General features: G+C 46.2%; 1 protein-coding gene across 6 annotated transcripts in view; it reads left to right on the top strand.

Moving 5' to 3' along the window:
- The window catches only part of ETV6 (ETS variant transcription factor 6), a 242,031-nt gene that overhangs the window by 94,936 nt on the left and 133,810 nt on the right, over positions 1-13,285 (top strand). For 3 of the 6 annotated variants that reach the window (XM_084764885.1, XM_084764889.1, XM_084764888.1), the window contains one exon: positions 9,299-9,428. In XM_084764885.1, the coding sequence (XP_084621011.1) occupies positions 9,299-9,428 (130 nt within the window). Of the gene's footprint in view, positions 1-2,775; positions 2,905-7,446; positions 7,465-9,298; positions 9,429-13,285 lie in introns of those variants that run through there. The other 3 variants (XM_084764887.1, XM_084764890.1, XM_084764886.1) reach the window with 3 other exon arrangements.

The following is a 13,285-nucleotide window of genomic DNA, read 5'->3' as shown; positions in this document are numbered from 1 at the left end:
TTAATGGAGGAGAAAGCAGCTAATAAGGTAGCTGAACTTGGCCACTGCATTGGGCCCAGGATACAGGCTGCTGCTAACTTAAGTACCTGTTTGTTCTGCATCTGGAAATAACCAGGAAGAGAAGCTTTAGCGACCCTCTTTCAAATGGTGGATCCAAAGCTCAGGGGCACTCCAGGGTAACTCCGTCACTGAAACGGTTTTGTCCCCCAGAGATAGAACTTGAGATTCTGGCTAAGTAAAAACACTCACCTTTCCTACAGTGGATGACGCTGCTGGCCCGCTCTCACAGCACATGCACTTTAATGGCGTTTCCAGGAGCCACAGTATGCAACACCCAGCTCATCTGTTCTCAGCTTCAACCATTTGTGGCATCAAAGCTGGGATGAGGGTGCAGTCTAGGCCTGGGGATCTATAGTGAATTTAATTTTCCTGCCCAGGTCTGAAGCTTGTAACCTTGCTCGCATGTGCGTGATGCTGGGGCCCAGCCAAATGAGCTAACCATCCATGCATCCAGAGAGTTGGGCCGACTCTACCGTCCTCCCTGGAAACCACAGCCTGGCGTTAAAAGGAATCCCAGCGTTAGCTTCTGCTTACTGTTCATGTCAGAAATACCTAAAAAAGTTCAAAAAAGTTAAACAGCAATTTTATGCCATCTCAGGAGTGGAAAAGGCCTTATTTAAGATATTTTAAAATGCGAATGATTAAAGAAGTGCATTTGAGGGTTTTGTTGTTGTCGTCTTAAACTTTGGTACCCTAGTTGTAGGCACTCTTGCTTTTAAACACTGTATCTAGTACAGCCTTAGGATCTAGTTGATAGACTCGGAGATCTAATGCTCCATTTGTATTTGGAGCATTGTATTTGTTTTTACCTATACGGTTTTAATAAGCTTTGACTTGCTGGAGAGTGTCAGGTTTTTTATCAAAGCAGCATGGATTGTAAAGGCACCTGTGTGAGCCGCTGGTGTTGGAGCCTCTTTTAGAAAGGCTTCCTGTGTCAGCCCCAGTCAGGTTTCTAGGAGATAATCCCATACCTGTGGATGCTGGAGCTGCTGGCAGGTCCTTCCCCCTAGTACTCAGGTGTTACTGACGCTGCCTCCTAAGTATATACAATTGCTGCTGTTCCACTTTGAATAAGTACCCTTCAAAGGCTTGGCCCCAGACTGGCTCCATTGGGAGCTCCAGTACTCTTTTAAGAGATGAGGCCTCAGGAACTAGAGAGATACCTCAGTGGGTAAGAACACTGGCTGCTCCTCGAGAGGACCTGGGTTTGATTCTTAGCACTCACGTGATTGCTCACAACTGTCTGTAACACCAGCTCCGTGGGGTCTGATACCCTCCACTGATTTGTGTGGGCGTCAGGCATGCACATGAGACAGAACACTCTTGTATAAAATAAAAATAAATCTTTTGTAAGAAGAGAGGAGAGAGAGACAGAGACACAGACAGACAGACACACAGAGAGAGAGAGAGAGAGAGAGAGAGAAACACACACACAGACACACACACACACACACACACACACACACACAGAGAAAGAGACAGAGAGACAGACAGACAGACACTAGTGAGAGATCTTCAGAACACAGGGGACATGCCCTCAGAAGGGGCAGTAGGATAGACTAGTCCCTCCCTTTCTCTTTGATTCCCTGTTAAGTGATGAGTTCTCCTACCGGCATGTGCCGCCTTGCCGCAGACCCTGAGCCATAAGGCCTGTTGATCATGGGCTGGACCGTCTAACACTGAGAGCCAAGACAAACCTTTCCCCTTCATTCTTTGTCAACTTGTTGTCCATGTGCTTGCCACAGTGCTGGAATGAATGCGTAGGGAATCCTTCCGTTTCTTAGACTCATTGCTCAGATGCGTGGAGTTGTCTTTAAGAAGCCTGTTAAGACTTAAAGGGGCAGAAGGCCATGGACCACATATACCCCTGCTGACCTCACCCTTCCTCATTTAGAAGTGCCTGTCCCCAGGTCCTTGAAGGAGCCTTTCCTAAACGGTGTCCATTGCGATTTCTGAGGGCAGACTTGCCTCCTTATGACATAAGATTTTCCTGTTGTATTAAGTGTTGACAGGTGTCAACACTCTCCCCTTTTTAAAATCTCAAATCCATTTTTAGATTTGGTGTTCTTGAAGGATTGGTAAGGACGGAGTAAGAGAAATGGCTCCTTGTTGTTAAAGAAAACGGTAGGGATAAAGAGTAAGATATTTTTACCCGACAGCAGCCGAGATGAGATTTCTGTACAATGTAAAGCAATTAAACACACCAGCAATCTGTAGATGCTTCACTGGCCCTACTGATTATCGCAATGTAAACACACTGTGAGAATTCTAATGGCTGCTCCTGCACAGAGGCCATATGGGGACAAACTTCTCAGACATTGTATTATACTCTCTTTCTTTCAGCTAAGTTCATTTGCTTTCTGCAGATACATCCCAGTCTTAGGAATGTGGGTACCTAGGCTCTGGCAGCTCTGTTGGATGAGCCACTGATGTTCTCTGAGAACTGAGAACAGGTGCTATCCTAAAGACACTGCACTTCCCCATAAGCTACAAAACCATTGTTGATTGGCTGATGGTTACCTCTTAGGATTGCCCCATAAGATATAAAGCCATCACTGATTGGCTGATGGTTACCTTTAGGCATTACCCCATAAGCTACAAAACCATCATCGATTGGCCGGTGCTTCCCTCTCTGTAAGCTACAAAGCCATCGTTGATTGGCTGGTGGTGCTTGACTGCAGTTTCTTCTTGTTCCTTTTTGTTAGCAGCAGTGGAGTGGTCCTCAGCCTGAACCCATGTTACCAGCTCTGCTGTCTCCCAAGTTGGTGACTGGACAGGTTGATTAATTGAGCCTTACAGTCCTGTGGATTGGCGATAAGGATGCCTTCCTGTCATCCTTGTGAGGTTTGACCAACCCCTTGAGAACCACACAACTTCCCTTAATGACTTCTTGATTTTTGAAGTGACTGTATTTTCCAACTATATTTGTATTTTGAGATGTACAAGTGTTTATATGTTTTTTATGGGTGGAATGATAGGGCATTGTTTTTCTTTTTGTTGTTGTTTGTTTGCTGTGTAGGGCCTGGAACCCAGGACCTAGTGTATGTTAGGTAAAAACTCTTACCACTGAGTCACACCCCTAGCCCCACCGTAGAATTTAAATAATCGGATCCATTGTAGAAATCCAAGGACTTAGGGTTGCCTAATTCATAATGACAAGTACAGACCTAGACTCAATGAACAGGGAAATGTTTCTTAGTGATAGGGAGGGAACAGCGACACTTTAGTGCCAGGCTTGATTGTAGGGCTCATTACTAATGTACTTCTCCCTGCACCCCGCCCCCCGCCCCTTTCCTCTATAACACCACTGTGCATAGATCATAGGTGTCAGTGGAGGATTTAAAGTGATAGGACTTAGCTATCCATTTGACAGATGGCAGGGCATTGTCTTCTGACTTTGAACCATCTGCTTTGTCCATCTTCATAGACTTCTAGAAAAAAAGAAACAGCACTCCTTAAGATTGACAGATCCTGGTCCCTGGGAAGAGCCCTGCAAGCTGAGTGTGTGGTTTGCCCTGCGCACCCTCTTCCTGGGGGGTTGGGGGGGGTGCATGGTCCATCAGGGTAACTTGGGGAGGAAGCTGCAGAGACCAGGACTGTGGCTCCCACCCATTGGTCTTCCCCCAAGAACTGATGTGCATCCTGCAAGGGAGTTTTAAAAACCAGACACCATTTGGGTTATAGAATGACTGCGCAGATAGATAATTTCTCCAGGGAAGTAAGTGTGGAGAGCAGGACAGGACTTGAACTCTTGGTTGTAGCAGTCTCCTGGACTCTTCCTGCAGGGAGAAGAAATCATCATAGTTCCTCTTCTGCACTTGTTTCTCTGTGTTACTATTCCCGTGTGTCTGGGTACCTGTAATGATCTCCCTCAGCCCGGTCTCTGGGCCACATTGTTTCTTTCTAGGGACAATCCAAAAATAATATCTGTGGTTTCATATACATACTTTCTCAAGTTCTTTAAGCTTGATCTCACTGAACTTTTGTTGGAAAGTAGTGAATGAATGTTTTTTGGGTTTTGTTTTTGTTTTTTGTTTTTGTTTTTTTTTAAAACAAATGAAGAGGTAAGTGCTTGAGAGTTCAGGTTTTTATTTGCATTTGTAATGCCAAAGCCCTGGGAAATGGTACAGGTAGATTTTTATGTATCAGTCTTTTAAAGACAGTGTATAGATTACCCTTTGTCACCGAAAGAATGCTTATCAAAAGCATATGTAGTGAGAGCCAACCCCACAGATCTTAAATCATTTTGCAGCCAGAAAAGTACATCTAAGTAATTGTTTGCTTTAAATTCCCTGCTGCTGTGATCAAATACCCTGCCAAACAGCAACTTAACGGAGGGTTATTTTGGTTCACAGTTCCGCAGGATAGTTCGTCATGACAGGGAGAGCATGGAAGCAGGCAGTTCAGACAGCTGCGTCCCTGGCATCCCCGGTGCAGAAACAGAACATCCTTGTGCTTAGTTTACTTCCTCTTTTTTTTTTTGTAGAGCCCAGGGGGTGGTGCCACCCATAGTGGATTTAGTCTTCCCTTCCCAGTTATCCTCCCACAGGCATGCCTGCAGGTGATTCCGGATCTCACTGAGTTGATGTCTGGTGTTAACGTCACATTGCATATTCCTGCTTGTTTAGTGGTTACAACATAGCTTGTCTTCTGTGCCATGTATCGAGGTTGGTTACAGGACGACAATTAGCTTTCTCTCAAACTTTTACAGATATGGCAGCCTGGTCTCTCTCCTCTGTATACATCTTATCTGGGATGCAGCGTTGTCAGGGTGGGCCACCAGCATGCAGAAGATGAGCGATGCCTGTGGTGGCGTTCCTACCATAGCTCCAGGAAGCAGTTCAGTCCTATGACATGCCTCAGGACTCTCCACGCAGGCTTCAGAAACCAAATTGGAGATATAACGTTGCTATTTAAAATGTTGTTGGAACAATTTCTAGAAAGAATTCTGCAATCGAGGACATCTAAGTCTTTTGAAATAACCCACTAGCCGTCTTTGTCCAAGAACACTAGCTTTATTTCTGTTCTCCTTGGTTTACAAATGCTTTGTCCAGTAGGCTCTAACCCAACCCTTCAACCTTCTTAAGGCAGTGTTGTAAGAAGTGTGTGAATGGACCAGAAGGATCCCCGTAATTTACAGAAGCTCTATGGAGTAATTCAGAAGAGTGAGATGCTCATGGTAATAATAATTCTGAGCCTTGGACCCTTCTAGAACATGTGGCCCAGGGAAGAGTGGAGGTAAAGATGTCATTTTTTTTTCTGCACAGGATGCCTAAGTGAGCCTCTTTTACGTGGGAGTTTCAAGGTTAAAAATAAGCATAGTCAATTTGGTTCCCTTCCTTGGCCCTTCACGCTCTGGGTGACATTGAAGGGAGGAGATGTAAATACATTGAAATTCAATAAGTTGTTCTTATAGGAACGAACATAAAAAAAGAGCTTTCTATAAGTGGTTAGTAAGATATATATTTCAACCCTTTTCTCCAGCTGTTTTCATCTTTCCTTTTCCTTACCAAAGCTCCATTATTCCTTCTTCCCTCCTCATGGCTGTTGGAGTTGACCTCAGAGATTACAGCACTTCCCCTTTGTCCAGCAGCTTGGTGTGGCGTGGTAGGCTGTGTCTGCAAATCTGAGAGCATCATCTCCCCCGACCCCCGCCACTGCCCCTGCACTTCTAAGCAACAGCGCATTCTCATCACAACATGTGTAATCATGACATTGACTTCCATCTGTAGCTTATTCTTTGCAATACCTGAAAGCATTAATATTGCTGTCTGTACAATTTAATTTAATTAGAGCCATGTTTGTAATCCTCTTGGGAAAAATCCTTAGTGCTCCCAGTATTAAAATAAAGTGTCTTTGGTTTTCCTCTGGCTGACGGTTTTCTTCAGAGGTGAATGAGCCGACAGTTACTACCCTAGACTCCTTTCCTTTTGGTAGTCAAACCAGAGAAGTAGCAGTGGTGAGAGGAAGGAAGCCGCTTGATTTGGAATGTTGGATGTGAGTGTCCTTTAAGCCCCTCTGTCTACATGTCTCTATCTGAGATAGCCGTGTCGGATTTTTCTAGTGGCTGGTATAGATATTAAGTGCATGCCTATAGTAAAAGCATAGAAAATGAGGACCGTTTAAGTGAGCCTAGAAGCTAGAGAAACAAAGTACATTATGTTTTCAGTACAGGGCTCCCAGTTGTGTGTCCTGTTCTTCTCAGAAAAGACCCCACATACTGGATAACAGTCTCCTGGGGTCTCCATTGGATGCCAAGCCCAGGGGGCTCATAGGTAATCATTGCTGCCCACAGGTAGCTCAAGGCCTGAGAAGCATACCTGGTTTTGTCTCACGTGGTCAAAGTACACACTAAGGCCTGTGTGGTGGATGGGTGTCTTCACTGAACCTTTTACAGAGGCCTTCCTGACCCCACCATATAGCATCACAGGCTGGAGCCATTGTTTGGAATGAGAGTCCAGGCTCCACAGTCCTCCAGGCTCTGGCCTGTTGCCGGTTGAGTTCATCACGACAGAGCATGTGTCTGTCTGACCCTCCTGGATGGGGAGCACGGTGTCTGGTTCTGGGGCTAGTGCTAAAGCATGCCACCGTGTACTTGTGACCACTTAGGAAGTATCCACAGCACAGTGATAGAGTAGCACTCAGGAGACTGTGCGCTGGGAGGGTCACTCCCAGTCAGACTCAGGCTGCTGGGCTGATGGTAGGGTCTCCCACATTGCAAAGGAGAAACATCGGGATAGGAGACTGGAGTGAAGTGGCCTCCTCTCTCACAGCCGAGCTAGAGGTTCCTGCGAGCCCTTGCTTTGAGAAAGAAGTCATTACATTATGAAACACCATCTCTGTTTTTCTCGCACCCTCGTGTCCTTCCAATTGAAGACCCCCCTTGACTGTGGGAGGCTTCTTCCTCGAGAGTTTCACTTCTGCAAAAACCATAACAAAATAAAGCTCTTTCTGGGAAGGATGTTAACTGTTGATATCTAGATACGTGATGAGACTGGGGGCCTGTTTAAGGAGTGTAGAGAGTTAGTCAGATCGGAAGGTGACGCTATGCTTGAAATGCGCGAAAGCATTTTGTTCCTGGTGCTGGTGGTACCCTCACCAGATTTAAGGTGTGTTTCTTACATATCCTTGGCTCTCTTACCCAACATGGCCCCAAAGCAAATACCAAAAAGAGTAACTTATCTGTATGTTCGAGTTGCTTGCAGTGTTTGATGTCTACTTTTTTTTTTTTTTTAAGGGAAGTTGAATGTTCCCTTGCATCACGAGACATCTTGGTTGATGTAGAATCCAGTCTAGGTATATGGGCCTGCCCTGGACTGAGAACTGCACTGGGACAGTTGTATGATGCATGTTTAAACAGGTATTCTAGCCACCTCCTTGCTGCTACTAGGTGCTTTAGGAAAGGTATGGTGATTTCATCTGGAAACTATTACATAGGTATTTTTGTTTAAAATGGAAACCTCCCACCCCAGCTTTCCAGGCTGTGAATACGAGAAAAACTTGACTTTGTTTATAAGACCAAGGGACTCCTCTCCACCCCCTTGCCTTTTTCTTTTCTTTTCTTTTCTTTCTTTTCTTTCTTTCTTTCTTTCTTTCTTTCTTTCTTTCTTTCTTTCTTTCTTTCTTTCTTTCTTTCTTTCTACACAGCCTTATGTAGCCCTGGCTAGTCTTTACTCACTATATTGCCCGGGCCAGTCCTTCTGAACTTCCTGTATCTACCTTTCAAGTGCTGAGATTACAAGTGCACACACCTGGCCAACCCCCCCCCCACTGCCCCCCCACTACCCCCCCCCACTGCCCCCCCACTGCCCCCACCACTGCCCCCACCACCCCCCCCAGCCCCCAGTCCCCCTTGCTTCACCTTAACCTAGGATTTCCTTTTGCTCCCGACCTTTATTTTCCAGTGTCATCTTTACTGATCTTTCCTCCAAGCTTATTTTCGGACCTTGCGTTTCTCACTTTTGTTCGTGCAGCTAAGCCGAGGTCCCATCAGGTTGATGTGTGGATGGCCGGTCGAGCTGGTCGTAGATGGGAGCTGCACATCGCTTGTCTGCTCTCGCCGAACGCATTGGTTGTTTTCACGTTCACATTGTTGCCGGTGTAACAGTCCTTCTCAGACCACTGCTTTAATCGCTCTCGCAAGCACGTCTTGTTCAAAACTGAATTGGTGGCTCTGCGGTGGACCTACTCATGTCCCTGTCAATTGACAGGTGTCTTTGGTTATTATCAAACAGTTTTTAAAAGACCCTGGAAGACTCCAAAGAGGAAGGAAATAACTGCTTGTGATGGGGATGGAGAAGGAACAAGGGGAATGCTAGTTCATGGAGATGCTGAAGGGAAGACTTGCAAGCACTGGATGTTTGGGGCTGTGGTTTTGGTATAGTGACATAGTGATAGAAAATGAAATTAAGTTATCTGGGGCCATCGCTCAGTTGGTGACGTGCTTGCTGAGCATCTATGAAGCTCTGGGTTCAGACCCTAGCACTGCATAACTGGGCATGGTCACATGGGTCCGTAATCTCAGGACTCAGGAGGTAGAAACAGGAGGATCCGGAGTTCAGTGCTATCCTTGGCTACACAGTGAGTTGAAGGCCAGCCTGAGCTACAGGAGACCCTTTCCCAGAAGACAGAAAGTAAATCTAGATCGTAATCTTTGTACTTAGAAATCATCACGTTCCCACTTACTGGTATAGCTCGTGTACTTGCCGGATTCACATATAGAATCATATTCTGATTAGAAGCTGGGGACGTTGCCAGAGAAGAGAAAGCCTGGTTTGAATGCATTGATGGCATTCATTATGTGACTTCGGAAAATAATCTTGGAGGAGGATTGCTTTGAAAAACTGCTCTTGGACATCTTGTTTTCATCTTGTCTCCCTCGGCCCCTCCTTATTCTGGGAACAAATCACTAGTGTGGACACCTGTTAACCTGACTCAAGAAACCCTGTTTTTAACCTTTCCAGTGTCTTTTGTTTGCTTGTTTGTTTCAATATCAAAACTGAAGGAATTTAGAAGGAGGTATTACTTGTCTAATCTGACGCTAGTGGCTGCATGTATCCCAGGGTAACTGCGTTGCTGTAGATGTCAGGGCCATGTTGTGCCATCAAAAGACTGGACCCCCAGAAGGGGGATTGCTGGGCAGGCTGATGTCCCACACGCCCCTCCTGCCTTTTGCTCAGAGTTTCACACCTCTGACGCAACATTTCATTTTCCTTTCTCTCTCCCTTTCTCCCAACAGCAGGAACGGATTTCATATACACCCCCAGAGAGTCCAGTGGCAAGTTACGGGTCGCCGACTCCACTTCATGTTCCAGTGCCTCGAGCGCTCAGGATGGAGGAAGACTCGATCCACCTGCCAGCGCACCTGCGTGAGTGTTTACCTCCGAGGTGACGGAGGTTGGGAACAGGAAGGACAGACAGACCGCTGGGCCATGTGCATGGATCCCAGGGAGAGGCTCTGGGTCTGAGATGGTGTTCATGGGACTCGGCCAGCTGTCCTGGAAGCTGTGACCCTCACCCCGCCCCCCATAATGGATTTAAATAGTTTGAGATTCTTGTCCCTTATTTCTCAATATTTTCATTTGTGTCATACCTGATAAGGACATGGCAGGGGGGAAAAAATCCAGAAATACGTAGCATACAACAGAGTTTTCCCCCTAGAAATTTTTAATCTCTAAGTCTATACTTAGTCCAGCTTCATATTTTCTTTTATCCAGTTGTGGATTCAGACTCATTGCTTTGAAAAAAATTGTGTGTGTGTGTATGTGTGTGTGTGCGCGCGCGCGCGTGCGCTGAGGTGTATGTGTGGAGCTCGGAGGGTGTTGTTTGGGAGTTGGCTCTCTCCTTCCACCACGGCTTCTGAAGACGCTTGAACTCAGGTTAAGGCATGCCTGACCAGTGCCGTCACCTGCCACGCCACGACCACCCCTTCCCTTGACCTTTCCCTCCCTCTCTGCTTTTTTCTTAAGCCACATGCTTCCCCTTCCCCAAGGTCCCTGTCCCTCCCGTTTCTCCATACACTGGCTACTCTTTTTCCTTTATTTTTATGTATTGTCGAATGCCCTTTTCTTTGTCTACTCATCTCTCCCTCTCCCTTTCTTTTCTTGGCCATACATTGCCTTAACAGTTTCACCTTTTGCCCCCAGGTCACACCTTTCCTTGCATCAATCACCTTATCTGAGTCTTCAGCTGCATCTTAGCAGAGCATTGGGACCAATGTACCTATATGACCAGTGTCAGTCTCCAAAGCATCAACCCCTGCCATGCCCTTTTTGTCCGTCTGCTCCTCCTCCACTGGTACCCAGCCCAGGGGATAAAACATGACTGGAGCATCCAGAGAAAGCGAATCACCTGATCCCCACCCTGATCAGTGGTGTCCAAGAAAATGCCAGTTCTTCTGGCTTGAATGTTGTCTGGAGGGCACATGTCCAGGTTCTAGAGGGCACTGGGGTCGCCTTAAGCCTTTCCAAAGCAATTCTAAGTGACTCAGATGTCCAGTAGTCATGCTATCTGTCCCTTGGCATTACGGTGGTCCTCCCTTCTCAGACGGTGCTTGTGGAAAAATATGGAACGATGGGGGGACAGGGATACAGCCTCAGACGCTAAGATAATTTCTGTCAGGGCCTTAGGGTAGGTCTTGGGCAGAACTGTAGGCTGTCCCTCTGCTTACAGTATGCATGCTTCTTCTGGACCGTTGAGAGCATTGGAACCCTCCCTTCCTCCACCAGTATTTGCAGAGTGTTGCCTCCTGGGACCCAGACACCCCTGCTGCCTTTCTTCAGCAGGGAGGTCAAGGGCACAGCTTCGCTATAGCATCCCACCCTTGACAGTGATCTTAAAAAGAAAAGGCTGTGACTGCAGAGCTGCAGGCACTGTCATCTTTAGGAAGTGGAGCTGTTGTGGTACCAGTGGAGCAGACAGAACTGGCAAAGACAGAGCCAAGTGGTAGCAAATTTGCCACCAGACATTGTCCTGTGACAGTACATTTACTTCAGGAATGTTCACTTGTGCCATGCAGACAAAACCCCTTTGCCAGTCACTACTGTAGCCTGTGCTCTTCAAAGCACTGTCCTGGATACCCTGGGTACCGAGATGCAGAAAGCATCTCCCCGCTTCTACAGAGCGTAACACTGTTAAAGTTTCCTTCATACTATTTTTATTCCTATATTTTATAACACTCTCTGAAGGACCCCCAAGTCCCGATAAGCCTCTGGGTACCTTTTGACACACACGAGCTCTTTGCTGGAGAAATTATCATAGAAAGACAAACAAACTAGCAAGCCAACAAGCAAACCGAACTGTGTCTTCATTCTGAGCTCTGTGTGCCATTTAGCTGTGAGTTGGCCATTTCTGTCAGCCTTTCTTTTCTTCGTGTTTTTGTTTGGAAAAGAGAATGCTTAGCAGTCCTTCTGACTTTAAAGGTGACAAGTCTCATCTCCACCATCCTTACCCGGAACTGTCTTTCCATACCAGTGTGTTAGTTTCTCCTTGAGAAAGCAGCTTCCTCCTTGAACCACCTCTTTACTGCTTCCCAGATGGATTAGCCAGGGTTTGCTAGAGTCACAGATCTTACAGAATGGATGTCTCTTTCTCTCTCTTGTATGTACACACACACACACACACACACACACACACACACACACACACATCACATCACATCACATATATATGTGATTTATTGCAGTGACTTACAGGCTGTGGTCTGACTAATCCAACAGTGGCTGGCTGTGATTGGAAAGTCCAAGAATCTAGTAGTTGCTTAGTCCTACAGACTGGATGTCTCAGCTGATCTTCTGTAGTAGGCTTAAGAGAGGGAACAGATGTGCTAGCAAGGTGAAGGCAAGCAGGCGAAGAGCAAAAGCTTCTTTCTTCTCTGGCCTTATACAGACTTCCAGCAGGAGGTGTGGCCCAGATTAAAGGCATGCTTTTCCACCTCAAGATTTGGGTTAAAGGCCTGTGGCTTCCCTCCTCAAGATGAGAATCAAAAGCCTGTGCCTTCCAGCATTAAGATCTGGATCAAAGGCGCATCTGGACTAGAAGTGGATCCACCCACTTCAGACCAAGCAGAAAAATCTTTTATGGGCGTGCCCTCCATTTCTGGATTGTAGTTCATTCCAGATGTAGTCAAGGTGACAACCAGGAGCAGCCATCACACCAGCACATCACCAAGTGCAGCACACTACCGTAATAGCTAGTAAAGCTGTGCATGGTTTTGCACATGCCTTTAATCCCAGCACTGAGAGGTAAAAGCAGATGACTCTCTTGTTACTTCAAGATTAGCCTAGGCGCCAAAGAGAGTTCCCGGACAGGCAGGGCTCACAGAGAGGCCCTGTCTCAAGAAAACAAACAGACAAAATTAGTAATATCTAGTAATTATTGTGGCACTGTATGAAGCCTCCATTTTTGGTTGTGAGCCTAACCTTTAACAGTTGCTTGTGAACCATCTCTCCACCCCGAAGCCTCGATTTATAAGTTATTTTTATTTCAGTCTCACATTAATATCTATAAAGATAGATTTTTCTCTTTATTCCCATAATATACATAAACGCTATCTTCACATTATACATAAAGTCTTGGGGACTTATACTTTATTGCTAGAGGTCAAACCCATGACCTTGCTCGTGCTAGGCAAACACCCTCCCACTGAGCTCTATTTCTAGACCAAGGCATCAATAATTTAATCTTTCGGTGTTGGTCACAGACCTAGTAAAAGGACAGGGTCAAGATTCAAGTTTAGTCTTGTCTAACCCCACATCTTAGAATCTAATCTTTATGCTACTGTGCAGCTGTGTGTTTCATGTACTCTACATTTGTCTGTGTTGCATGGATGAGTGAATTTAGGGTTACTGCTTAGCCAGTTGTGCTGATGTGACCTCAGAACTGGTTCGTGGCTGGAACCAATCCTGTGAACTATTGCTTTCTTGCCGAAGAACTCACATGTCCCCGAGGATGGATGGGATGGATGGATGGATGGATGGATGGATGGATGGACGGACGGACGGACGGACGGACGGACGGACGGACAGTCACCAAGATGGTTACCCACTGTGGACTTGTACAGCACATTACTGCTGGCCTGGGGGGGATAATCGGTAATTTATGGATTGGTGTCAGGGACAGTAATTTTGTCTGAACTTCTCAGCTGTGTCAATCCAGTTTAAGTGATAACTCTCTGTGGTAGTCTGCAGGAGTCCAGCAGTGACTTGTTTGGCTCCAACATCTGGAA

This window comes from Acomys minous, assembly GCF_964271855.1.
Source record: "Acomys minous genome assembly, chromosome: 17".
Lineage (NCBI taxonomy): Eukaryota > Metazoa > Chordata > Mammalia > Rodentia > Muridae > Acomys > Acomys minous.
The sequence above is the reverse complement of the archived record's forward strand: the minus strand, read 5'-3'. Positions and strand labels throughout refer to the sequence as shown.